The 26,860-nt window shown below is 50.1% G+C and overlaps 7 protein-coding genes across 7 annotated transcripts; 3 read left to right on the forward strand and 4 right to left on the reverse strand.

The window, feature by feature from the left end:
- Nucleotides 1-187: 187 nt before the first annotated feature.
- Nucleotides 188-1,153, forward strand: AtWU_10587 (alpha/beta hydrolase; the record flags this gene model as incomplete). The annotated part of the gene is made up of 1 exon (XM_035505691.1): nt 188-1,153. The coding sequence occupies one exon, from the start codon at nt 188-190 to the stop codon at nt 1,151-1,153; it is 966 nt and encodes a 321-aa protein (XP_035361584.1).
- A 778-nt stretch (nt 1,154-1,931) lies between these two features.
- Nucleotides 1,932-3,641, reverse strand: AtWU_10588 (uncharacterized protein; the record flags this gene model as incomplete). The annotated part of the gene is made up of 5 exons (XM_035505692.1): nt 1,932-2,716; nt 2,884-3,105; nt 3,160-3,264; nt 3,426-3,482; nt 3,557-3,641. The coding sequence occupies 5 exons, from the start codon at nt 3,639-3,641 to the stop codon at nt 1,932-1,934; spliced, it is 1,254 nt and encodes a 417-aa protein (XP_035361585.1).
- Nucleotides 3,642-11,165: 7,524 nt separating this feature from the next.
- AtWU_10589 (PAP/25A associated domain family) lies at nt 11,166-14,660 on the forward strand (the record flags this gene model as incomplete). The annotated part of the gene is made up of 4 exons (XM_035505693.1): nt 11,166-11,775; nt 11,829-11,900; nt 11,963-12,181; nt 12,250-14,660. 4 exons carry the CDS (start codon nt 11,166-11,168, stop codon nt 14,658-14,660), a joined length of 3,312 nt encoding a protein of 1,103 aa, XP_035361586.1.
- Nucleotides 14,661-16,979: 2,319 nt separating this feature from the next.
- erg1 (squalene monooxygenase erg1) lies at nt 16,980-18,485 on the reverse strand (the record flags this gene model as incomplete). The annotated part of the gene is made up of 2 exons (XM_035505694.1): nt 16,980-17,248; nt 17,315-18,485. 2 exons carry the CDS (start codon nt 18,483-18,485, stop codon nt 16,980-16,982), a joined length of 1,440 nt encoding a protein of 479 aa, XP_035361587.1.
- A 1,149-nt stretch (nt 18,486-19,634) lies between these two features.
- On the forward strand, nt 19,635-21,388 carry AtWU_10591 (uncharacterized protein; the record flags this gene model as incomplete). The annotated part of the gene is made up of 2 exons (XM_035505695.1): nt 19,635-19,816; nt 19,900-21,388. The coding sequence occupies 2 exons, from the start codon at nt 19,635-19,637 to the stop codon at nt 21,386-21,388; spliced, it is 1,671 nt and encodes a 556-aa protein (XP_035361588.1).
- A 552-nt stretch (nt 21,389-21,940) lies between these two features.
- Nucleotides 21,941-22,540, reverse strand: AtWU_10592 (integral membrane protein PTH11-like; the record flags this gene model as incomplete). The annotated part of the gene is made up of 4 exons (XM_035505696.1): nt 21,941-22,037; nt 22,108-22,152; nt 22,283-22,356; nt 22,463-22,540. The coding sequence occupies 4 exons, from the start codon at nt 22,538-22,540 to the stop codon at nt 21,941-21,943; spliced, it is 294 nt and encodes a 97-aa protein (XP_035361589.1).
- Nucleotides 22,541-23,966: 1,426 nt separating this feature from the next.
- AtWU_10593 (L-ascorbate oxidase) lies at nt 23,967-26,003 on the reverse strand (the record flags this gene model as incomplete). The annotated part of the gene is made up of 3 exons (XM_035505697.1): nt 23,967-25,086; nt 25,189-25,672; nt 25,754-26,003. 3 exons carry the CDS (start codon nt 26,001-26,003, stop codon nt 23,967-23,969), a joined length of 1,854 nt encoding a protein of 617 aa, XP_035361590.1.
- Between the last annotated feature and the right edge of the window lie 857 nt (nt 26,004-26,860).

Raw genomic sequence — 26,860 nt, forward strand, 5'->3', positions numbered from 1 at the left:
TTCGGACTTCCCGACCAGCCTCCGAAGCAGCAACCAACTATATAAACCACTAGCTACTACTACATGACCTGGACGTCACCACCACCAACGCCAATCCAATCCAACCCAGCCATTCACTACTACTACTACTACTACTACTACTACTACTACTACTACTACTACTTACTACCCACCCACCTCAACCAAAATGTCTACCATGACACCCACACCAAAACCCAAACCCATAACCTTCCCCTCCGCAACACACACCCTCTCCGGCCACCTCTACCACCACCCCCCAAGTCCCACCCCCTCCACCCCCAATGAGACCCCCCTAACCCCCGCCCTAATCCTCTCGCACCCCATGACCGGCGTGAAAGAACAAACCACCACTCTCTACGCCACCCACCTCCACCTCGCCGGCTTCACAACCCTCACCTTCGACGCGGCCTACCAAGGCTCCAGCACAGGCACCCCCCGCGGCCTCGAAGACCCCTTCCAGCGCGTCGAGGACATCAAGGCCGCAGTGACGTATCTCTCTACCTCAGTCCCGGGGGTAGATACCTCGCGGATCGGTGTCGTCGGGATCTGCGCGTCGGGCGGGTACGCCTGTTTCGCTGCGGCGAGTGATCTGCGGATTAAGGCTGTGGCGACGGTGTCGGCGGCTTGTGTGGGGGGGATGAGTAGGTGTGGGGGGGTGGGGAGGGGATTAAGGGAGGATGGGGGGGTTATTGGGATGGTTTTGGGGGGTGCAGCTGGGGAGAGGAATAGAATTGGGGATGGGGAGGCGCCGAAGATGTTTGATGCGGAGAAGGTGTTGCAGGACGGAGGGGAAGGGGGAAATGTGGATTCGTTCTTCAAAGCAGCGGCGGAGTATTATGGAACTAGCAGGGGGAAGCATGAACGGTCAACGCAGAGGGTTCCCCTGCAGAGTTATGATCGGATGGTGGTGTATGATTCGTTTGCGTTCATGCGGTTGATTGCGCCGAGGCCGGTGTTGATGATTGTTGGGGAGGAGGCGGAGACGTTGCATTATAGTGAGGAGGCGGTGCGGTTGGCCAGGGAGCCTAAGGAGTTGTTCGTTGTGTCTGGGATGGGGCATTTTGATTTGTATGATCGGTTGGAGGTGTCGGGGCCGAAGCTGGTGAGGTTTTTTAGGGAGGCTTTGGCTTGATACCTAGTGCTGTGCTGTGTTGTACGGGAGGATGTGGAGGATGGGATGATGAGAGGAAATGGCAAATAGTATATGACCATTGATAAAAACATGAGATCAGACTCCGTTAACTCTTTGATGTTTTGCCTGCATCCCCGAATATTCCTTTTTTGCCAATGTCCCCAAAACACATGAAACGCAGTAAGACACAAAATCAATCAACCTTTTCCATACCCAAACTAAAAGCCCAGTTGCTGAACAAAACCCGCATGTTTCGGCCGAACTCGCAACCAGACCCGAATGATGATAGAATAACACCTGAACCCCCCGTGAATGAGTGGGAAACAAGAGCCCGAGACGTACACTCCTCCCTGAAGGTAAATACAAACCCCAACCTGGCAGGTCGTGGCCGGTCATGACGAAAGATAAAAAAGCAGAGTAGAAAGGATGCAGGAACCAATGGAAAATCAAAAAGATAAAAAACCAAAACCACAGCGTCAAACCATCAATGCAAGCACAAAAAAGCACACCAAATGGGGAATACCGACTCCAGAAACCAACAGGCCAACCAAGTCCCCTAGTCAGTAAACCAGCCATGTACCAAATTAACAGTCCACATGTGACGGAGCGCTAGACAAAATCAAAAGACGTACTCTTGCACCACCACCTCTTCCGAATATGTACCATGCTCTTTTCCCAATAGTATCAAAACGAAACCCCTCTCTTTAAAACGCCACTGCACGAAGCGAACACATGCCGAATAGATAATGCGTGATGTTAGTTATCCGCCCACTCTTCTTCAACCCCAGACCGATGCCTGAACGCCGAGACCGTTCTTGGAACCCCAGACACCGCTGCCGTTGCCCCAGCCAAGGCCAACTCCACCGGAGGTATCCTTGACACCAGCGGTCGCAGCCGCAGCACTGGGTGCGGTCGACACGGACGGAACAGACCGATCCGAGGCGGAATCACCCGGAGTGAAGCCGAATCCCAAGGGAGAAGGCAGGGGAGTCGTGGAGCGCTTGTTCAGCGCTGGGTTGGAGACCTGTCCCGCATGAGGCTGGGGCAGAGGACGGGTTCCGATGGGGCCAACGGAGCCAATCGGCCCAGCCATGGACTTGGAAGGAGCTTGTCTCGAGGAAGGAGAATCAGCACCGCCGGGAGACGAAGTCGAGGTTACAGGCTGGTCGGCACCGTCGTATTTGCCAAAAACAGGGTTGATGGCAGAGCTGGGGGAGGAGGTGCTGTTGGCACGAGAAGGCGACTGCAGGGAGGCAGCGCCGGCGGCAGCCTGGCTGATACTGTCCGCGCCACCCTGAACGGGGGTTTGTGCGAGACCGAACGGATCAACGTTGCGGGGAGAGGCACCACGGACGCCGGTCGAGGAAGTCGGCGTGCCACCTGCCTGGCTTTCGGAACGTGTACCGTCGTCGGCGAGACCGGCGGGAGGGAAGAAGGCAGGGCTGTCGTTGCCGTATAAAGCCCTATGCTGACGAGCGAGTAGTTCCCGGCGGCTTTCTTCGCTCATGGCGGCCGGGCTGAGGGAGCGATCGGATTTGTTTCCAGACATTTCGGCAAGCAGGCCTTTGAGAAGAAGAAAAGAATTAAAACCATGTTCGAAGCGGGAGCCATGTCCCAACGTAATATACAAGCCAACAAATACACATGGGCCAAGAAGTATGTATGGGGAATATTGGGGAAGAAAGATGCAGGTGCAGAAAAAGGCTCCAAAGACAGATGCTACCACGTACTTCGGTTGTACTGTTGCTCCTGGTGATAGTTGCGGAGCTCCCTCTCACGCTGTGCTGCCATCCGACGCTTCGCTTGCATCATTTGCTCTACTTCATTGGGGCGACCCTGGAAACGCTGAGAGGCATAGAAGCCCTGGACATTGGGACTGGGATGCATCCGGGAATCGAACTCGCTGATCGAGTGATGACGCTGGCTCATGGAGTTGACCATGCGGGGGTCTGCTACTGAAGTTTAGAACGTGTCGAATGTAACCAAGTGATCTCGCAATATCATACCGTAGTCGGGGTAGGGACGGCCCATCATCATAGGCATAGAATCCCTCCGGGGTGCAGCCCACAGCTTTCCACTCTTGACGAGGTTATCGATAGCACGGTCGACCTCTGATGGATGTTAGCACCCAACCCAATCGTTTATTTTACGTTTGTCACAGAACGGAACAGGCCACAAATTCCGGCACGGCTAACAGTGTATATGCTTGCGCGCTACTGGACGGTCGTGGCACCAGACAAGGCGAAATAAGGCAGGGGACGGCTATTCGTACCATCAAACTGAGAAGAAAACGCCGGGATTTCGTCACGCTGGGAAACGGAACTCGATCCTGTGAGGAAGAATTGTCGTAAGTATTGAGAACAGCGATACACGCCTTCGGAATCGGTGTGTTGCCATCCATACCTGACCGCGATGGGGGAGCAGGTTGCTCCCAAGAGGCCTGGCGCGCGGCCGGTGCCTGCCAACCCTGAGGCTCGTAGTATGACATGTTTACCGGAGGAGAACGTGGTACGATGACGACGGAGTCAAGCTTTGAAGCGATGGAGATGGATCCGCTCGAAGGCAATCGAGAGAGGCCTGTCTGGATATGACGGGTGAGTAAATGTTTTGTGTGCGACAACAAATCTGAACGGCATTGACAAAAAAGCAAGATGCGACTTGAGCGAGGTGGAGGCCGAAAATAAAACGGGCCAGGTGGCCGAGTCAGCGCACAGGAGTGACAAAATGGCGGATGGCGACCAGCGATGACATCGATCGGACTTATTATTAGATCTCTCAATTTGACTCCTTAGGTATCGAACTTTTTTTTTTCTCCCTGCCTTCGATCTTATCCCCTTTCCTTCCGGGCTCTTCACATGACAGGAATGAGGTGCGGACGCAACGAACTTTAATTGATGCAAGACACCAACTTCGATTAAAAGCCAAGCAGATGCAGTGAGATATAATGGATGAGTTGTGAATTTGCGTTCCTCCAGAAATCATGGAAGTGATGTCTCATGGTCGAGTTGGGCCCAAAGAAAAAAAAAAAAAAATAACAATGGTTCGGGACGGTAAGATTCATAAAAAATTGTAGACTTACCAAAGCAAATGGGTGTTCTCCTGGAGCAAAAAAATTCCGGACGGTTCTACCACGAGCGAACGAGGCAGAACAGGGACGAGACGAACGGCTTCTCACCCTTTGGAGGCACGACAGACAAATAAAAAGTCTGGCGTGAGGGATTTAAAAAGGGTTTGGAGAAGGCGTGGGGGTGGGTGCGGGAAATAAGACAGGGAAGGGGGAGAGGGAGGGAAGAAGAATGGCGAGGAAGAGAGTGAGAGAGTGAGAGTGAGTAAGAAGGAGGAGGGAGAGGAGAAAGGCGTCGGGTAGCAGAGGTGCAACGTCCAGGGAGATTGAGGAGGACCGGGGGTGGAAGAGGGGAGGACCAAGAAAAGAAGAGGAGCGAGTAAGAGGGTGCGAGAGTGAGAGAGGGGGCAAGGGAAGGGAAGCGAGATGCGTGGATATTATGATTTTTTCTGGCCCGGGGATAAGAAACGCAGATTCAGAGGGAGAGAGAGGCAGCCAGCCAGAAAAGTTGCTAGGTAATAATAATGGAAACCATTTATCACTCCTAACCAACTCACTACAAAACTAATCACTAATCAATCAATCAATCAATCAATCAATCCATCCGCAAACTTCCATTCGGAATGGACACCACCACCACCACCATCACCATCACCATCACTAGATAGAAACTCCGTACTAGATCCTATTTATCTATCTATCTACGTATCCTCCCCCATCGACCAGAGGCCAGAAATTAGATGGCGGTCGTGGGACGAAATCCAAAAAGGAAATTAACAAAAAGAAACCTTAAGGTGGAAAGGTGCGAGAGGAAAGAAAAAAAATAAAAAAAATTCGAATCGAGTTCTCCGTTCTCTCCACCTTGGGAGAAAAAGCGCACACCACCACAAGCTCATGCTAGTATTTCCCAAGTAGTCCACCCGCACACGCACACACAACCCGTCAGTCTCCCGCCTATTTAGGAAAGGTTCAAGAAAAAAAGGGTGGGCATCGGACGGATTTGCATTGTTCTGGTTGGCAATGAAGATTCGGCTTGTTGAATCGCTAGTCGACCGAGGGTCCTCCTCTATTCTCTTTGCTTTTTCTTGGTTTTATTCCCCCCCCCCCCTCATAAAATTAAAGTCTTACCTTCCAATCTGTTTGACTGCTTCATAAATGGTAGTTAAATTGCAGGCAAAATAAGTGAAGATTAAACGGTCCTTGTTTTACGCCTCTTTTATTTACCGTCCACTACTTTGGCTATCAATAGAAACCACTTGTTCTTCAATTGACAGGTATGAATCCATGTGGTATTGTTTCCTCGAGTCCCACTTGTATTGGCAATGTACTTCCGGTAACCATTACTGGATATTACATTCATGATACCCGTTCGTCCTCGCAGATGACTTGCTGACAGCATCAAAACTGATGGCAAGGCAGGGAAATTGATGATTTAAATGTCTTCTGTCGCGAACATCTGTTCATTTGTAGTATAATCTAGTCTAACTAATATATCTTTCCTTGACTGCTCAATACACAAAGTCCGTGAACCAGTTGCACCACCGCGGACTTTTTAACATTTAGATATGGAGTCCCCCTCCGTAGTAGCCGGAAGCCGGAAATTTCGTGCACTGGGCAAGGACCTTGTATTCCTATGCTTCTATTAGCGTCGGCCCGTCAACCTTTTTTCTCAAAAGAATTGTCCCACCCGCCTTGGAATGTTATTTACAGTTGTCATCATTTGATGACTACCTTGGTGAGTAGATAGATAGATAATAGTTAGGCGCAGACGGACCATGGGAAGAGGCTCTCAACTATCTTTTAGACCTCAGAAAGTTCCTCGGTGTCTTCACCGTATGTCTTGTCTCTCCCTGCTTGTTCTGATTCAAGCACTTAACCAGAGATCAGATATTCAGAAAGGTACAATTTATACAGAAGTTAGCCTGCCAGTTATTCATCCCCTTTTCTGAAGTTGTGTCTTTATCTACCCCGACCAGGGACATGGGATATGTATCGTACCACTATTGTCCTGCAAGGAAACAATACATGTACGACACTGGTACGGGTTTCGAAATGGTATTATATCCCACTAATCAAGTAGTAAGTTGAAACTAACATGACTTGATGATCAGCTCCAGACTACACATTAATTCTCATATGATGGCACTGGTCTGAATGAGATCTTGAAAGCTTCCTACAGAACGAAGACATTGGAACCAAACGGAATTTGAACAGCGCCAGCAAAGTCATTGGTCCTCGTGGGGATAAATTTGGAACTTGGTATGCTCCTAATCAATCCAAAAGGGGGCTAGCGTGCGGTGGTCGGCCACACTCCTTGCGGGTACACCATCTCACCTCCATCGGTCCCCCGAGTCAGATTTGTCTTGAAAATCCACCCCGGGAATTAGCATCTCATTCCACATCCCTAACTATATACAAACTTTGTATATTTCTTTCATGGTTGTTGCAATGACTCTTCCACGTCTGGACTTGAAAGTGATCTCCAACAAGGTGTCTCTGTCCCAAATTATACACATCATGTGATCATAATAATCCTGTTCGGGCTCTCCTTGACAGCAGCTGCATCACAAGGTCGGCGAGGTTCTTACCTACTAACTAGTCTAGTCTTGCTTGTGCTTGTCTCCAATAAGAAGTGGTGGGAAGTCCGGCATCTGTCACGGTTCAACCTTACGTCTTTAGTAATGTTGGATAAATACTCCGTATCGTCTGGGCGCGCAATCCAGGAGGTCTCTGGTGGTGGGGCATGGCCAGTTCAACACGGATAACACTCGGACCGCCGCCCCCCTGGCTCGCTCCGAGTAGGAGGTAGGAACATGCCCAAATCACAAGATAGGTTGGTCCGTCGTCATCATGCTGCCAGTGGCTTGGATCAGCATGTCATCCATCATCCACCATCTAACATATCGGGGAAACATTGGGATAGAAATGGATCTTTCCCAGTGGCGATAATCCTGATACAGAAATGTCAACCCAACTTACTACTTCAAGGGTCCTTACGGCGGTTTGATCGGCCGACATCGGATGGGGGGACTTAAATTGACTCGACGATTGACCGTTGGAAAAAAAACTTGTCCTACCCAGTACTAGTATGATTGTGCCAAGACTAAGAGATGTGCACTCAACCTGCACGTCTACTATCTACATCATAGAGCATATTATGTTTCGCTCAGCTGCTGCGCGCCTCTGCAGAAATATGACCTCTGTGGCTGGCCGTGCTGGCTTTCGTGCATGTTAGTTCTCGCTACTCAACCCGAGTCAATAGCTTCTACGCCACTCTGGGGTTCTGGGTCTTCCTATCCAATTTCGGCCAGCAGACGACCCTGACCAAAATTATCAAGCTCTTCTCCCGAATGATTGGAGTCGGGAGGTCCCCAGCTAGGAGATAGCAGATACCGAGTACTACGTACTCACCAGCCAAAAATATCAGTTGATCTCGCCAATCAAGTTGAGATGTCAAGCATAGCTGCTGGGATTGTTATGTGCCCAGTTTACGATTGCTTTCCATCTCTAAGCTAACTCCAGCTCCCGCATGCAACTTTCGTCACCTGAACGAAGGGAGGTTAAGACCGTACAAGCAAAACCTAACCTACTGAAACACAGGCGAGCGCCAACGTTGTATGACTGGCTAGGAGAGTCGGAACGAAACTTCGAGGCAGCGACAATACTACGCTCACTTCCACCTTTACATAGCGATATGAGCTATCTTTAAACTTCGTAACTCACCAGCTTATTGGGTTGAAATTTGATTTTCTGGCAATATTTCCCACCCCAAGAAAGAGAGTGGCAGTCTGCTCTATCGCATCTCCACACAAACTCAAACCGTTATGTGAGAAGGATCCGTCAAGGGACATCGGCCCCATCATCACTGCAAGTGTTGGTGTTGTGGCTGAGAGTGGGACAACATTCTGGCCCTCAGAATGGAGAAGGGAGTAGGAGTTTCAGACATAATATGCAAGCCAGTAGACTAGACAGTTGATCCAAGACAAACCGTCGTGAAGAAGCGGGCTTCCGAAGGTGTTTAAACAGGTGGTGGACCAAGGCAACTGGCCTGAAGTTAGTTCATTGGAACGCTGACTGGAGGCGTCGGCCACACGTGCCGCCAGCAAGACGCATTTGACCGGACCAAGGGCCGAGACAGTCGAAAGTTGAAACTCTCCCTGACAGGAGCACGGGAAACGCGGGGCAGAGAAAAAGGGGGAAGAACAATGAACCCAGCCGGGCTGTCTTAGTGGCAGGAACCGACTATTGGACACCTTGAGGCGTCGAGTAACATGACTTCTACCGCGTACCGGCGATTGAGGTTCACACAAAGAAGCAGAGCAGATGGGTTTATCTAGACACTTTCGAACGTTGGACACGATCGGGACGTGGCTTCCTCTCCCCTCTCACTACCGTATCGTTCCGCTCTTCTTTTGGTGCGGAGCGCTTCACTGCTTAACATCATGGGGAGGGATGAACGGCTACACTTTAAACCAGCAAGCAGGACGGAGGACATTTAGCCGGACTAGGTGTCGCATGCATCGGTGGTAATAAGTAGTCGGAGAATGCACGTCACCCTGCTGAGCTAGTCAATTGGCCAGTCCATGGACGGGGATTAACATGACAATTTCTGCAGGTTCCATGTTTGTACTTAGTATATCCATTTCGTAGAAGCAAATGCCAGCATAAGCATAGAGTTGGCTGTGGGTGTGCAATGGCGCATCCCATTGAGTGCCTCATGAATAGTGAAAAATAAGAGCGAGTTTCGTTTCAGATGGATATGAGCAGGACCACCAGATTGGAGAGCAAGTCTCAGTAGGCCAAACAATACTACGTAGTAATTTGTTACCCTCCCTCCTCCCCTCTACCCATACTACTACTTACTAGTAGTAAAACATCCATACCAAACAATTCTGCCTAGTCAATAATCATCAATGGGTCAAGTAATCGATATTCAGGACCTCTTAATCCTATAGTGGGGATGTATGCCTGAGGCAGTGAAGGGGAAAGAAGTGGGTTCGATGGGGGAATAAAGAAACTACGGATGGAAACGAAGAAATAATCCAGAGGTGGAAAAATCAGAAATTAAATAGGGGAACAGGGGAAACTGGAACAAATCAAAACCAGACATCGTGGATGACATGACTTGCCCTATTGATAGGAAATTCTTCCATTCTTCCCTTTTTCCCCATTCGCAACCGCCGCAATTAATTTGGCAAAAGACCAATAGCTTCCGATATTACTCCTGCCTCGGGGCACACCTACTCAGTACTACTTACTAGTAGTATTTACCTCCAACACCACCAACCGCTACCACCGCGGACTCCGTACAAGAACTACTTACTACTACTACTACTACTCCTAGTATTGTTGTTGCTGTTGCTGCTTTTACTAGTAGTAGTTTACTCCTTCCCCGGCTAGTCCCCCGAGTCCTTCAGGAGGGACACTGACCAGGCTACCTGTCATCTATCTGGGATTACTTCCTTCCCTGCTGTTGTGCTTAGGTGAGTTGACTGCTGTTTCCAAACGTGTTGGTTCTTCAATCATCCTCAAATCCCGCTTTCTATTGCTCGGTAGTATTCTTCTCTTTCTCTTGAATCTGGCCCCTTCTGCTGCAACAACCCCTCCAACGGACTCCTTGTGATTATCCGTCTCTTTTCTTTTCTGTAAACACTCAATTTTTCTTTGGTCTCTTCCTATAACCGTCATTCTTTCCCTGAGTCGTTTCCCACTCTTTTTCCATTCTTTCCTTTTTGGAAACCGAAGTAAAGGAAAAGGAAGGAACGAAGGAAATAGCTTCCTCTTTTTCTTTCTTTTTTTTTCTTCCCCATTCCGTTTTTGTTTTACACTTTCCGGTGCTCTGTAACTTATAATTTTTTATTTGTGTTCTTTTCTCTTTTCTTCTTTTTTGTCGCCCCCTGTCTATTGTTGTTCGCAGGCTTTCTGTGTGGAGGGGTCTATCTCTCATAGAGCGATAATAGTTCCCTCTGGGCTGGAAGCATAAACGGCGGTTACCCAGCCGTGCCCACTTGTCGGAACGCCTGGCAGAGTTTCCCGCCGTTGGAACGCAATTGCAGTTGTTCCCCCCCCCTTGGCTCTCTGGCTCTGGCTCCCGGCTTTTGGCTTTTGGCTTACCTCTGCAGCAAACCACCAAGCAACCACACCAACCAACTACTACTACCACTACAACCACCACCAGCAGATCACACCCCCCCCTCCTCCCCCTGGTGCTTGCTTCGTCGATTGACCTGCCTAGCAACCTGTTGGAATTCTTCGTATATTCGTTCGCTCAAGTCACCTGGCTGGTCCTTACATGGAGCAAATTCGGTGTTGCTCTTCCGCGATACGACTCTTCCGCTCGCCTTGTGTGGTTTTTTCCAGTGTGCCCTTCTTCCCGGCTAGAGGCCATCGCTCCCTCCCCTTAAAACACCGTCTATCTGTTTGACGATCGCCCGGTCCGTCCACTCAGTGAACCTTCTGCCCACTACCCCGATTTACCTCGCGCTGGAAATCCCCATACCTCATTCACTCCTGTCTCCGGTCTGCTTCAGATTCTATTCAATCCATTTTCTGGCGGGTCCACTATTGCGAGAGTTGCCTTTTGCCTCCCCTCCCACACCCCCCCTCAAATCGAGGACTGCGATACCTTTTGCCCGCGCATAGCACAGCACAGCAGCACAAAAGGCGATTTTGCTGACCTATCGCTGGCCGAGTTCTGCACAGAGTCTACTGCTTTCTTCGTCTCCGGATTTCGCTCTCCCTACGGTTACCCTCTGCCCCCGTCCGAAGACACTCGCCGTGCTTCCCCTCGTTGACGGATTATACTGCACTCGCTGGTGGCGGACTGTTTTCGCCCGCAAGGTTGGATTTTAGGTGGACCTCGACATCAGCGTCCGAATACCGTCGGACCTTCCTCGTCCCACTCTTCCCCAGAGGCCAACGTTGTTCGATCAACGTTGGAGTCGCTATATGATCCCAGACACCCATGGGAATGCTAAACTATCTTCCATCCCAGGTGGAAGGTCGCCGGTAGCAGCACGGAAGGCCTCGAACATGCCGTGGAAGTTATCCACAGAAACGTCTCCGGAGGCAAAGAATCGGCCGCCATTGACTTCGCAGCAATCCAATTCCCTGCCCTCCACACCATACCAACATGCGCGAAAAATCTCTTTCCACTCCAGGTCACCTTCGCCCCCGCAAGGAAACACCTCCCCTCGCTCCACCCACTCCGAGTCTACTCATATTCCCCCCTCGCTGCGAAAACAGTTCTCGGGCTGCAAATATGAAACCGCCATGGCTTTCTTCCGTCGAAGAATGCCGTATTCATTAGGTGCCGACCTGCTGCCGGAGGAAAAGGATGGTCTCAAGGAGCGGTTGGAGCCGGAGGAGGAGAAGAGACTCAGCGCAGATATGCTGGAGGTATACGATCAACTCCTGCCGTCAGCTGAAAGCGACGACCGGCGACGTCAATTAGTCCGCAAGTTGGAGAAGCTCTTCAATGATCAGTGGCCAGGCTGCAATATCAAGGTTCACGTTTTCGGCTCGTCGGGGAATAAGCTCTGTTCAAGTGACTCAGACGGTATGTTTCGGTAATGCGGCTTACTTTATGTGTGTGTTCTAACGATGATTAAGTGGACATCTGTATAACTACCACTTATAAGGAGCTTGAGCACGTATGCCTCTTGGCAGAGGTACTAGCCAGGCGTAAGCGAACCACCATTTGCCTTCCTTGTGTAAACAGTCGCTGACAATGATTTGGGGTACAGATGGTATGGAACGGGTCGTTTGCGTATCGCACGCCAAAGTACCTATCGTGAAGATCTGGGATCCGGAGCTGCGATTAGCATGCGACATGAACGTCAATAATACTATGGCACTGGAGAATACGCGGATGGTCCGGACGTATGTGGAACTTGACGAACGCGTGCGACCCTTGGCTATGATAATCAAGCATTGGACGAAACGGAGGATCCTCAACGATGCCGGTATGTGTCGAGTCGTCGATTTTGGACAGACAACTGGAGCGAGTTTTCGACTGACTGTCCGCACACAGGCCTTGGAGGCACACTAAGCTCCTACACGTGGATTTGCCTGATAATCAATTTCTTACAAACGCGAGACCCCCCCGTTTTACCGAGCCTTCAAGCTCGGCCGCATAAGAAGAAATTGACCGCGGACGGGATAGTCTGTTCTTTTGATGATGACCTCGATTCCCTTGTTGGCTATGGGCGGAAAAACAAGCAGAGTCTCGGAGAGCTACTTTTCCAGTTCTTCAAATACTATGGTCATGAACTCGATTACGAGCGGCATGTGATATCTGTCCGTGAGGGGAAGCTCTTGTCGAAGGAGGCGAAAGGCTGGCACCTGCTACAAAACAACCGTTTATGTGTGGAAGAGCCTTTCAACACTTCACGGAATTTGGGAAACACAGCGGACGACACATCGTTTCGAGGGGTCCATATGGAGCTGCGCCGGGCATTCCAGGCCGTTTCCGAAGGGAACCTGGAGCACTGCTGCGAACAATACGAATATCCCCCGGAGGAAGAACGCTCGTGGGAGAGACCGCCGCCCCAACCGCGTCCTGTGCTCACTGCAGCACCGCCACCGTCCCGCGGAGGTCGCGGAGGTCGTGGCGGACGACATTCGAATCAGTTCTCCCGAGGAGGGCACTCCGGTGGTCGTAGGGCTTCCAACACACCGAATAAGTCCGGTAACTTTCGTCAACCCAACGGTATGACCGCCTCTGAGCTTTCTTTGCAAGCGCAGCACGCACAGTACCTCTTGCATGACCATCTCTATCAGCAAATACAGATCCTTCAGGCCCAAGAGCAAGAACTGCGGCTGCAGCTGCAGAACCAGGCGCTCCTCACTGGGAGGCCGCCGCCAGTTCTCATTCGCCAACCGTTTATTCAGTTCCCAATGCCTCAGCAACAAGAATCTTCAGGCGACGACAACTCTCGGTCAAGGTCGGGCACTGTGAACCATCCGCCTCTCAGCACACCGCACCGCCAGAACGTGTATTACAACAGTCACTACCTCCCTGTGGGAGTTCCTGGCGTGCAGGGGAGCAACACAAATCCGCCGTCGCCTTCAGCCACTGCTGCCATGCCGGACCTTCGGCGTAGTCCGCGTCGATCATCTGTTGCCAACGGATCTCCGGGTGGATCACTCCGAGCACACTCACAGCCGGCTCGAACAGTCAATTCCCTTCCGAGCTTTGCGCCACTGTATTCGATATCTCAGATGGCGGACAGCTCGCCGGGGTCGAAGGCGCGCAATGCTCCCGGCTCACCCGACGGTACACAGGCCGATGAGAACAACACCTTTATGCCGAGCAGTCTTCCCAACGTGTCTCGTTCTACCTATTTTGATGAATGCCGGCCGAATGAGTATATGGGATATTACCTTGCAACTTCCCCGCAGCTACAGACGTATCATCAAAACGCTTTACTATCGCCGCTATCTCCGGTAGGACTGGCACTGCAGAACGGCGGCGTCGTGCCATTTGTTACGAACCCTCAGGATTATATGACGTCAATCCCGGCAAGTGAAGCGACCGGTCAAGCCTCAGATAACAGCTCTGCATTGCCAACGAAACCAGGGTCGACGTCGCAGCGTGCAACTTCGCGACCAGCTGCATCTGGCGATCGGAGCGGACCTTTGATCGTGGACGGCTCGGTACCCCCTAGTGAACAGCGTCTCTCAGTATCGGCGGAAAGCTATGATCCGTACACGGCTATGAGCCACTGTACGTCGAATTCAGATGACCTGAATATGGATACGCCAGCGAGCGTCTCAGACTCTGTGTCTCATGAATACCAGGACAATAGCTCGGTCGATATTGATCAGCCGCCCTACTTTGGTCGTCAGGGGGTTGACATTTACCAAACAGGGAAAGCAGCTGATTCCTTTGTTAATGGACACGGTGCAAAGCAGAGTCTGCTCTCGAGCCGGTTGCAAAGCCTTCATCTCGCAAACTCCGAAAAGACCTCCGAACCTCAGCTGAAGCATAGTACCGAGAAGATGAAAGTGCCGCAATCGAATCACGAAGCAGCGGATAGAGACAATCATCGCTCGAAACAGGTAAATTCAGGTGAAAAGCCACTAACCACAGGGCCATCGCCAGCGGCGGACTCGCACTTTTCTTCCAATGGGAAACGGCGGCCTAATGGCGTCGATGCTTCCGAACGGGCCAACGGGGTTTCACACAAAACGAAATCGAAGAATCACAATCCGCCTTCCGGACCAACCGATAACGAGAAACGTCATCCCATTGCTCAATCGCGAAAGTCCAACGGGGTCAGTTCGACACCAGACTCCGCTGTCGCTCATGCCGGTGGTGGTTGGCAGACGACCAAAAGGAAGCCGAAGAAGAATGCCAGACATTCAACAGAACACAGGCATGGCTTGCATAGTGGTGCGGAGCCCCTCCCAGCAGATGAGTCATTGAGAAAGGGGGGTTGAAAATACTAGATGATGTGTCATCGTGAGCATTATCTGTTGTCCGTGTTGCGTTGCCTCCAGCAGTCTTATCTAGCACAGGCCGCACGCGCGATACCTTCGGCCAAGCTGAGCCATAGCTGTGCTTGGTTGGGGAACACCTACCGGGTTGGCCTGTTTACTGAACCAGCATCGGGTAGAGAGCTTCCTGGCGGCCATATAGCCTGTTACATGCATGGCTATTGTACAGCCTGTGTCACGAGTTTACAAATGCGTTTATTTTTGGGGGGAGTGCTTGAGTATACTATCGAACCCTTCGATCAACTGGAGGGATGTTCCATGGTACTGTATAAATGAGGCGGCGTCCTCTTCTTGCAAATGACATGATTTCGGTTGCACTTGTTTCTTGCTACATGTTATGGAAGTACATGACACTTTTCATCCGTCCTTTTTCTCTATTCATGTTCAATATTGGCGTTTTGCAAGGTTAAATAACGGAAAATTGGCAAGTCAGGGGGGTTTGGCTGGTTACCATGGGTTACTTGTGAGAATTGCATATGATATATGTTGCCCCGTCCTCTATGTCGTGGTTCATCTTATACTGTGGTTTTGTTTTGATGTGGTTTGGAGTTTGCATTTGACTCCTTTGGGTTGTGATTGAGGGCTTCCCCCCAGGCTGTTGGGTCCATACGACTTTGCATACCGGCTGTATCATCTTTCCCCTTGCTCCCTGCAGTGGTGCTGCATAGAGGGCAGCGAAACGCAAAAAAAAAAATACGCAGACCAAATGAAATATCCCCGCGGAAGCCATTGAGCTCCAAGGGGGAAGATAAAAAAAGAAGTGTCAGCTGATTTGAAAGACACCAAAATTGAAGCGGAATGGCATATGGCCTAGATGGCCCGTTCTTCTTCCTTCGTCTGGCCGAATTGGTCTCCTCGCCGTTTTTGTTTCTTCATCATATTGTTTTGTTTTTCTTTTCATCCGCTTTTGAAGATTATAGTCCATCGGCATGACCGTCATCATCATCATCACCAACATCATCATCATCATTATTATCATTGTCATTGTCATTGTCAATATACCATCATAGCAGGGAGCCGGGCGAGCGGGTTCATATGGTTTGACTTTCACAGTTTCTTGTTTGCGTGCGTGTGTCGATTAGTTGACAGAGATGCTGTTTCCGTTTTTTGTTTTTTCTTGTTCTTTCATTGCCTATGTTACATATTCCATCCACATCGGTCATGGGTTTGGGCAGTTGGGGTTGGGGGGAAGAGGTGCAAATGTAGACGTTGGAATTTACATATACATGTGATTTCTACCATCAGGTCTCTTTTTCCAGTAGAAAAGTAGAAGATGCTGTGGTTACCACTGAACATTGAATGATAAATGAACTAACTACGTTATTTATTCCATCCCAGTACCCAGGAGATTTCATCTCGAATCACCCCCGGTGTCACATCCTGCAGATTATGTCTCCGAGCCTTGCCTTCCGCATAGATAGATAGATAAACCGGCTTTGCGTAGACTATCCCAAATGTGCTCTCTGACCTAAATAAGTTGTTCATCAACTTCCTCCATCCATATCCTCCAACCGTACCGCCCAACTTCTGTCTAATAGCTTCCTCAGTACCGATATTGTTTTCCACAGCGTAGTCATGTATAGTACAGTTATCTTAGTGAAATCAACCGACTCAATAGCAAAAGATCACCCTCAGCCGTGTATCCTCAAGAATGCCGCAATTATCCTCTGGTAATGGTATCATTCACTGCTTTTGTAATTTCTTCCATGTAAGACTCTTCGATCTTAGCTGTCGGCAAATTCCGCTTCTCATCTTTGCTTCTGTTGTATTCATCGGCAGGAGTGCGAGATACGTAATTGCTGCTTGCTAGGCGAGTGACAAATTTAATACGTCTGGTAGATATTAGGCCAAGCTTTCGTGTCTGGAAAACAAGCAATAGTAACAATATTGAGACGCGATCAATTCTATCGTATATACAGAATATAGAAAATACAGGTGGTAGTAGCATTGGAGCAAGAAAACAAGAAATCAGTTTCTAATAATACATGTAGGATCAGAAGCAAGAAAGGGAGGTATTAAAAGGTAACACAGAGAATATATGACAAGAAAAGTGATCAGATCTGGTGTGATAAATACATGTGTACGGGATTGGTGGTCATGGCTTCTTCGGCACTTGCAACTCATTGAAATGAATCAACCCGGTCTGGGTTCATTAGGTATAAATATAAAGGTAGGATGAAGTTAGGGGAAGACATGTAGGGTAAATGAGGAGATGATGCTGATGATGGTAATGTTAATGGTGACGGCAGTGGCGATTTCCCATTAGCAGAATGCCTCTATCAGCATGTAGGGGAAAATCACAACGCAAGCGGTCCAGAAAACCATGATGCATTTCAGGAAGGCCAGAGGCAGCATGTAAAAGGGATGCTCGGTGATGACGAGCCAAAGAGAGAGAAAGGCAACACTGAAGAAATGCCAGAACAGAACATCTGGCTTTTTAATCAGCCCACCTAGAAGACCTATGGGGCCGCTGGTCATTCCTAGCTCGAAGTAACGGAAGCAGCCTCGTTGGAGAGCACGCAGATTTTCGTCTAGATTGAGGGGTCTGGCGTTAGCTGCTGGGACTCTGGGTGCAATGGGGGGGAGGATAAACGAACCGTTGGCAGCGAACAGGGCATAGAGAGCCTGCGCTAAGATGTTGATGACTGAGGATGCTTTCTTTCGTTGCCAGTGGAAGGAAGACAGCTGTCGCAGGACTTGTTCATGATTAGCGAGGGTGGGGACTTTCTCCGGACTGAGCAAGTCACGTAGGACCACAACGTCGTTGAATGCGACGGTCATTCCTCCACCGGTCAGCGGATGCCGCATGTTGAGTGCATCTCCTAGAATGACCAGACCGGGAGTCTTGTTCGGCGCACTAGGGAGATACGAGTTCGGCATAGAGCGCAGCTGACCCTTGTCCAACGCAGCAATGAATGAAGGCTGAATAGATTTGGGAAGGGACGGGAGAACGACGTTGCGAAGGTGGTTCTTGACACCGCCGTTCTTGACGGAGGCCGATGGGAGGTTTTCTGGGATGTCGATGAGGATGCGGGTTTCGTGGGTGCCAATCTGATAGACGAGGATAGGGGCATTGTCGCTGAGGAGGACGTGGCCATGGTAAGGCATGGGAAGGTCTGCATCGATCAACTCCAAGCCCCAGAACCTGGACCGGACCTTAGGGGTGTTGGTGTGGTATTGCTTGCGGAATTTCGAGGCGTAGCCATCTGCCACCACCGTAAGATGGCCGAAGTAGCAATCCTTCATGTCGCCGGTTACACACTCGACACCAAGAACCTGCTTGGTGTGGGAGCAAGTGACCAAGTCGGTGGCCTTGGTCTCTACGACCGTGACGTTGGGACAGGCCAGCGCGGCAGCCCGCAGCTTCATGACGAAGCGGCCATGGTGGAAACAACGCCCTTGCGGGGCGGGCGACGACGAAGAGGGCTTGGGGTAGGCGAACGAGACGGGTTTCCCAAAGTACGACACATAGTAGCCCTTGGCTGGGATGGCGTCAATGTCCTCCAGACAATCGGCAAGACCCAGTTTCTCGAGCGCCTCGACACCACCAGGCTGTAGCAATTCTCCGACAATTCGGTCAGGCTCCTTCATGGACGCCTCCAACAGTAGGACGCTACGCCCTTGTCTTCCAAGTGCCACCGCCAATGCACATCCCAATATTCCGGCGCCCACAATCACGACATCGGCATGGTGGTGAATTAGCCTGCGCTGTTTGGCGACATCGGCAGAGGGGGTGGTATGGCCATTGGCGACAACAGCGGCGGCCATTTTTGCGGGAGACGGGGGGATCGCGGAGGTGGAAAGTCAAGGGAGGTCAGGATCGAGAGGACAAGGAAGAATGGCGGGATGCAAAGGGCATATTTCGATGGCCGTGAATCGGAGGAGAAAGATGGAGGGTAAATAATGCTGCGAAAACAAGCAGGCAGCAATGAGGCAGGGATGAAGGAGAAAAAGTGTTGGAAAGTTGGAGAGTTTGGATTGACACAAGGGGAGTTGGAGGGAGTGGCGTGACATGTGAAAAAGGGACAAAAGGGCGCGCGCGGGAGAAAGAGGAAAGAGGAGCTTATGGCCTGATATGATACTTTCTTCCTGTTAAACCCTCCGCTAGTAAACTAGTTTCTGATACTAATCAATCTAGACCATCGAAAGGATCTCTCTTTCTTTTTCTTTTAAGGTAATTTGTGTCTAATGTTGGATGTTTCATATTATACCATTTATTTAATTGTCAATGATGATTAAGGACTTTGATCTTAGTAGGAAGTAGTTCCTTATCTCGAAGGGGGAAAAATCTAAAATAAAACAAATAAATAAATCAAAAATCCTGTAGATCCTCCGACACAAAATATTTTAACCTAAAACTAGCTAGTTAGCCTGAGTGCCATCTGTAGAACAAAATGATTGTTAGTTAGTATTTCTAGCTAAATTGGGAGCCTCCCTTGAGGCCGTTGAAGCGCTTGTTAGTCGTATCAATCTCCCGCCGCCTTTCTCCCCCATTTCTGGTCGTCGCTTTAAATAAACCATGGACCTTTGGAGGCATATAATATCATGATGTTGCATACCGTTATTTTTCGATGATCAGTCATCACATAATCCCTTACCAATTTGTGGTGATTTTATATCTAGTAGTTTAGGTAGTCAGCCTCAGGCACCTCAGTCATCGCCGATGCCGATGCCAAGAACCTGACGTCTGAACATCTTTCATATGAAGCCGCGACTTTCTCCCATCTTCATTGAACCCGCTACAAACAAAATCTCTCCTACAACGCGCATCTTACTGTGAGACATGTGTCAATAGCGTCATCTTCTACAAATCTCCCCGGAAAGGATACTCTCTCCCAGAACCACATCACATTTGGAAAACCTCCGCCCTCCGCATCGCATCGCATCCATCGCATCTCATTTCCTTCTCATCCAGCTATGAACAACGACCAATTCCGTCGCCTTGTCCTCGACAACCCTTCCTCCAAACCCGCCGCCAAATCCACCAGTCCAGATGCATCCTCTCCATCCCAACAACAACCGCGCAAAAGCATCGGCAATGCGACCCCCGCAGCCGGCGCTCTGGGCTCGCGCCTCCGCTCCAGCATCCCCATGACTCCGTGAGCTGATCCCCCCAAACACCACCTGCGCTTGTAACCGTCATTCTAAAAGGTTGACATTACTAACCACCGTTCCGTCACAGCCGTGCCTTAACAAACGTCGACTTTGCGCGCCAACTAGCCGAATACCGCCGCGAAGCCCAACCCGCTTCCAAGAAATTCAAATCGTCCGCCGCCCCCAAGGGAACGAAATTACCGTCCGGATATCAAGATCGGGCTGCATTGTTGCGCCAGAAGGAGGAAGCGGAAGAAGGGGAAGGTGGGGGTGATGATGTGTCGGATCTGGAGAAGCGTGTTAAGGCGTTGGAGGAGATGGTCAAGCTAGGACAGATTGACCAGGCCACGTTTGAGAACCTGCGTGCCGAAATGGGGGTGGGTGGGGATCTGAAGAGTACGCATATGGTCAAGGGGTTGGATTGGGAGTTATTGAGGAGAGTTAAAGGGGGCGAGGACGTTGATGTCTTGGATAGGGAGGGGGAGAAGAGTGAGGCAAAAGAGAAAGAAGATGTAGCAGATGTGGATGAGGAGCTGGATCGGGTATTGGGAGAAAAGGGCGAGGGGGTGGATGCATTGACTGCTGCCCCGAAGGAGACTAAGGAGAAGAAGAAGGGCGTCATGGCTCAGAGAAAATCAAGAGACGAGATTCTCAGGGAGTTGAAGGCTAGTCGGGCTGCTGCTGCGGCTGAGGCGGCGAAGTCGGCTGAGCCCGCGTTGGGGACCAAGTTTAAGAGGATCGGGGGAGAGTCCAAGGCGGAGAAGAAGCGTTGGGTGGAGCAGGATGAGAATGGGCGAAGGAAGGAGATCCTACAGATCACGGATGCGGAGGGCAAGACGAAGAGGAAGGTGAGATGGCTAGACAAGCCTGGTGAGGTTGGTGCCAGTGCTAGTGATGGACCTGCTGGATTATTGATGCCGGACAAGGATGCGAAGCCGCTGGGCATGGAGGTTCCAGCAGAGGTTGCATCCAAGGCACCCGCGCCGGCGGAGGATGATGACGACGATATTTTTGCTGGCGTTGGAGATGACTATAGCCCGCTTGGTGATCTACCAGATGATGATGATTCGTCTGATGAGAGTGAAGATGGCGAGAAGCCAAAGGCCACAGAACCAGCTCCTGCTACCGGTGATACGAAGAAACCGGAGGTGACAACAAGTCGGCCTCGAAATTACTTTTCTACGTCTACAATGGATGAAGTCCCTGAAGTGGACCGGTCGAACCCGTTGGCTAAAGATCCTACTCTACTGGCGGCTCTGAAACGGGCTGCTGCGTTACGACAATCCGAGGAGGCTGGTGCTGCCAATGCTAATGCTGAAGATGTCGACGACGAGACGGCGCTTCGACGAAAGAGGTTCCTGGAGGAGGCGCGTCGGCGGGAAGCCCTGGATGCGATGGATATGGACATGGGCTTTGGAGGAAGTCGCAATGACGATGACGAGGAGGACGAAGAGGTAGTGCTGGAGAACGAGGGACGCGGCGGGAAGAAGAGGAAACGAGGGCCGAAGAAGAAGAAGGGCGACAAGGACAGTGTGACGGATGTGATGCGTGTGCTGGAGGGGAGGAAAAAGGAGTGATGTTGAGATGAGCAGATTATACACGAGTCATCGGAGGTGGTGTCTCAGAAAGGAAACCAGTCAAGATGCCTGGTAAACACGGTTATCACACCTGAACCCGTTTTCTGGACCGCTGCATCGTACCGGAAACCAGAAAGTAATTCCATGGGACTCAGTTCCTTCAGGAGCAGCAAGTGATATGCTATCACGAACTTACGTGCAGTAGGTCGCCTTCCACAGGAGCTCATCTGCACAAATCACCTATGACCTACGACCTACATACACATCAAATACGAAAGGCCGAAATGGTACCTCGAGTATCACCTCATCAGTCCAATCCCATCTCAAAGGAGAATCGTAAGAAGGGAGTCCCTCTATATCTCCTACCCAGCCTCCGATAGGTTTCTACCGAAATCAATAAACATGGCAAGATATAAATTCCACCTCAACAATTACCATTCAACCTAGTATGACACATTATACCATAATTTCCATCAACTCATCCATTCATCCAACTCATATTATACACCCCCAAACCACCGGACCACCCCAAGAACAACCAAGTAAGTCCCTTCACGGGTAGCACAGCACACTATCGACATATACCGGCTCCGACGAGGTATGTTCACCAGGCTGCAGGAGGGTGTTTCGTCCGGTGCAGCCTACTCCACTATAGAAACATGTTCGAGTCAGTATGCACTATGGAAAGTCAAGTATCATGGAGAAAAGAAATCACTTACGTGAAAAGACGACACGTCTTGGAGAGGAACACGCCTCGAACTTCACTGTGACGGGTGATAATAATATATGTTAATTGAATCCGCCCTTTCTTTCTTCGTCTCTTTCTTTCTTTCTTCTTATCCTTTTCTTTCTTTCTCTTCTGGTTTAATCGATGTTGGTGAGTGATCAACTTACAACTGCCCAACCTGAGTACAGTCATCGAAGGGGATCTGAACGGAGTGGCTGCCTTCGTCTGTCTCTAGACCGATCTGTATACAGTAGTCAGTCAGTCAGTAAAAGATCTTATCCATATATTCATCCATTGTAGGGTTATAACCAGCCGCACTAGCTAGCTATTCGAGAAAGAACACGTACAGTCGTACTCAACCTCGCACTCCCAACCCCAGCCAGAAGCAGCGTGCTCAATAGAGTGATGGCTTTGAAGGAATACATGATGGCGATAGCGATAGCTGGATGATGATGTTCTTCGTATCTCACGTATAGGATCAACCACGATAATGATGGGAGGAAGAGACACTCAATCGCATGCAGCAGCAATAGTGCAGAGAACAGCGTAGCGCATATTTAAGAATGTGTCCGTCCTTCCCTTCCAAGGGCGAAAATGCCAGGTTTACTTACATAACTCGCCTTCTTTTCCGCGTACGGCGATTCATCCCTTGCTTGGGACAAAAGAGGGGAGGCAAATCGCGTTCAATCCCAATCCAGGGGGATGGATGGTTCCTTTCCTTTTGCCCAGCCACGCGATATTTGGGTTGCTTTCAGGGTTTATATTACATTTAGTAATAGGTACTAGATATGCATGTATGCATGCATGCATGCAGAAAATTTTTAAGGTTTGTGTTGGTGGTGTGGGTGGGTGGGTGGCTTATTTGTGCTTATGGCATCTAGGGATTTATCGGTGCTTGCGTGGTATTGAGGGACTGGGGGTGGATGTGATGTGATGTGCTTTGTATATGGAGAAGAGTGACTTTTCTTTTGCACCTTGTAGAAGGGATTTATTAAGCAGGACTTGGGAGTCCAGGTCCATGTTCATAAACTCTGTTTATGGTTGCGGGTGCATTACATACACAAGGGGTGGCATTAGAGGAATACAATACATTTCATTATCCGGCTAAAAGAACACCTGTCTAATTGGGGTACACACGGATAGAGGGTTTAGGTAGTGGCATATGGTAGAATGTAATAGTTTGTATCAACGGGGCGCTGAGATAAAGAACCGGAAACTAATCATGTTGGACTTAGATGATTAGTAGTGATATCTAACCCTTGACCTACAGTGCCAGGTTGGTGAATATCTAGTGCAACCGCTGCTTGGTGTGTCTTCGTTTCAGTAACTCTGTAGAAGGAGCAATAGCAGTACACTACTATATATAATGTATATATGCTGTGAGTGTATGTATGTATATGTATATGTATGTATGTATGGACGGATCAGGAAGTACGTTCACTATAAGTCCAACTACCAATGAACTTGTCATAGCTGCACTCGCCAAACAAAAATATAGTAGGTGCTAGTATTATGCAAAGCCTGTTTAAAGGTGCTCCTCCGACGGGTCATGTAAAACGAATTGTAAACTCTATATTGAATATGAAATAGATGCAGGCTAACGATAGCTAATTACCATGCCCATCTTCAAAGTATATGCCAGATAATTCAGTCTCAGATGAACATCGAAACAGAAACAGGAAGCAACATGTAAGTATGACAGATAATGCATGAAGATCCGCCAAGCAAGAACAGAATAGAACCCAATGAAAAACCCCAACGCCTTAAGCCGCTCACACATCGCGAGAACGCCGGCTATATGCAAGATGATGAATTGGCAGTGAAGAAAACAGTCAGCTAACGGATGGTCACTCAGTCAAAGCCAGGATGATCCATCAATCCATGCGTTGCTGGAGTGTTCTCCGCCGGGTCCGCCAACGCTGGCAACTGGTACCGGTCTGGTACCGTCGGCCACGCATCCACCCCATCTAACAGGGCCACAGCTAACCCACCGCTCTCGTGCATGGACAGATGACAGTGCATGAAGAACGGACCGGGGTTGACCACATGATAGCGGATCGCTAACCAGCTATGGTTCGGCGTCGATGCCGGCGTCTGGAAGGTGTCGCGGAGTTGAGGATTCACCACGTTGAGGCTATCAGGGATTTCTTTCATTGCCTCGGCCACGGTAGGCCATTTCCATACCCCGGCGCCCCAGCCAAGGACAAAGAATTTGTTGGAGTGTTTGTGGATCGGGTGCTGCGGCTGCCCGATCGAGGTCATATTGAAGATAATGTCTACCCAGGTGTTGTTCTTAGTCATGACAGTGTATTCGGCGGGGATTGAGGAGTAGTTAAAAAGTGCAGGGGGAGTGAGATCCTCATTGGCCATGGGATAACTGGCTTCGCCGAGAGTCCAGCGATAGGAGGCGTTATAGAGATTGACTTGAAGGATCTGGGTCTGGTCTGGCTCGGGAGCAGGCGCCTCCTGTTCAAATGGGACGATTTGGGCCTCGTCGAGAATGATAGTGCCGTTGATACCAGCCGCGGTACCGACTTCGTTGATGTAACGTGTAGAGGTGTTGAACTGGCTTGGATTGGAGCCAGAGTAGGACATCAGGGCGGTGCCATTGATGATTTGGTTTGCGAACTTGTTAGCAACGCGGACGGTATATATGCTAATGGGTTGGTCTAGCTTCACAAGGACCGAGTACCGCGATCCAGCGTAGACGTTGATAGCATCGACCACCAGGGGATCGACATAGCGGCCATCGACCGCATAGAGATACATAGGATGTTCATCGATGGAGAAAACCAAGTTGGACGTGCCAGGTAGGCTGATGAGGTCGTAGCTGACGTATCGGGTCCTCGGGTCGACGGAAAGCACTTCTTGCTCACCAACGGTCGGTACACAACCCTGGTAGTACCCCGACGGAATCTTGCTCACGTCGAACGGGAACCCGCCCAGACGGGCTTTAAGGGGTGGCATGCAGCTGATACATGGTAAGTGAACCGATCGATAGCATGCAACAATAACAACAAGAGAGAAAGCAAAGGAATGAAGAGATCAAGAATGAAGAAGACAATAGACCTACCCCATATCAGACATGGTTGCATTTCCTGCGCTTGAAAGCGCAGTCCATTCACCCGACCGGGTGAGGTCATTGATGTGGTCCTGCGGGGGGCAGATAACCGACCCTTTACCATTGACCAGGATGGCATTAGTACAAGTCGCCTGGACTCCAGAGTCTTCTTCGATTTGCAAAGTCTCCTCGGACGTGAAAACTCGCCAATCGGAGAGCATGATTGGATGGGTGTTCTTTTCAGCTTGCAGCATGGCTTGGAGTTCGTACGGGATGCTGCTGATCTTGCTAAACGGTCTCTGCACGTCTGCACGCGGTTCTACATAGATGGCACCATAGAGACCGTCGTCCATCTGGGCTCTGGTGTGGGCATGATAGGCGTAGGAGCCGTAATCGGTGGCTGTCCATTCATAGTAGAATTGCTCACCAGGCTTGATCATTTCTTGGTTGAGGCCCGGGACCCCGTCTGACCATGGGGTGCCATACTGAGGGATACCTAGTCCGTGGGTCAGCATCTCACCAAAGGAACAGGGCCGAGGATTGGGATAGGCGTGTTGCCGCGCTGCGATGAGCTTACCGTGCCAGTGGACTGTGGTGCCGAATGGCATGGAGTTGTTGACCAGAACTCTCACCTGGTCGCCTTGGTTCACGCGGAGATTTGGTGCTGGGACTTGGCCATTGGTGTGGATGGCCTTGCGGGAGATACCCGCAACATTGCTATTCTCCCATGTCAAGTCGAGTCTGAAATCCACGACACGGGAAGAGGAGAATTGGATGAGGCATGACAGGACTGGCAGAACCAGCGTGTTGAGCTGGGTCCACTTCATGCTGGGCGAAGTGCCAGGAAAGGGAGCGGCGGATAAGTAATGAGTTGACTAACTCTCTCTGAGCGGATCGAGATGTGCGATGAATACGATCTGAGATCTCGATGCCGGTCGAGGCGGGACTTATAAGTTTGGAGCGCCATACTTGTTATTGTGCTTGTTATGGAGGAATTGTGGAGGGTTCGGCAGAGCTGGAGCATAGAAAGATGGTTTACCGAACTCGGGCCAGAATGTCGGCCTAAGGAGTGGAATGCAGAGGAAAGCGGTAGCGATATTGACTCGAAGGTGCTCATAGTGTTCGGAAGCATCTCTTTAGTTTTTTTCCCCAGCAGGGATGGGAAGGGTGGAATGAGGCGAGGATTGGGCGTCTCCGATCTCGATCCTCGATCGCTTTCGCTTCCGGGGCTGCTCTCGCTGCACGTGATCTCTTCCACCCTCCCGCAAACAAACAATCTGCTCAATTGGATTGTTTATGGCCTGTTTAGGGCCATCTTCCCAAAATAAGTGGTAAACACTAGTTATCTCTATCTATACCAGGATGTATTAGATAGTATACTACTACTTTTACTATACATGCAGTTCCCCACTGCAACTCCCCACATCTTCGGGAGGATCCAACCCGATCGCACCCTACAGAGAATCAATTCACTAACTAACTGGTTAAAATCCGATGAAGACAGACATCATTGCAGCGCGGTGCTTGCATCTAAGCCCAACATTCTAGACAACATTAGTAGTATCTTTTGTCTTTCGGAGAGAATTAACAACAGCAATGATAATAATAATAATAACAACAGACATGCCGGTGCGCTGAGACCGGCCCGCATAGTAGGGTTAGTCTAGCCTAGGCCCTTGCTGAC

This window comes from Aspergillus tubingensis, assembly GCF_013340325.1.
Source record: "Aspergillus tubingensis WU-2223L DNA, scaffold_13, whole genome shotgun sequence".
NCBI lineage: Eukaryota > Fungi > Ascomycota > Eurotiomycetes > Eurotiales > Aspergillaceae > Aspergillus > Aspergillus tubingensis.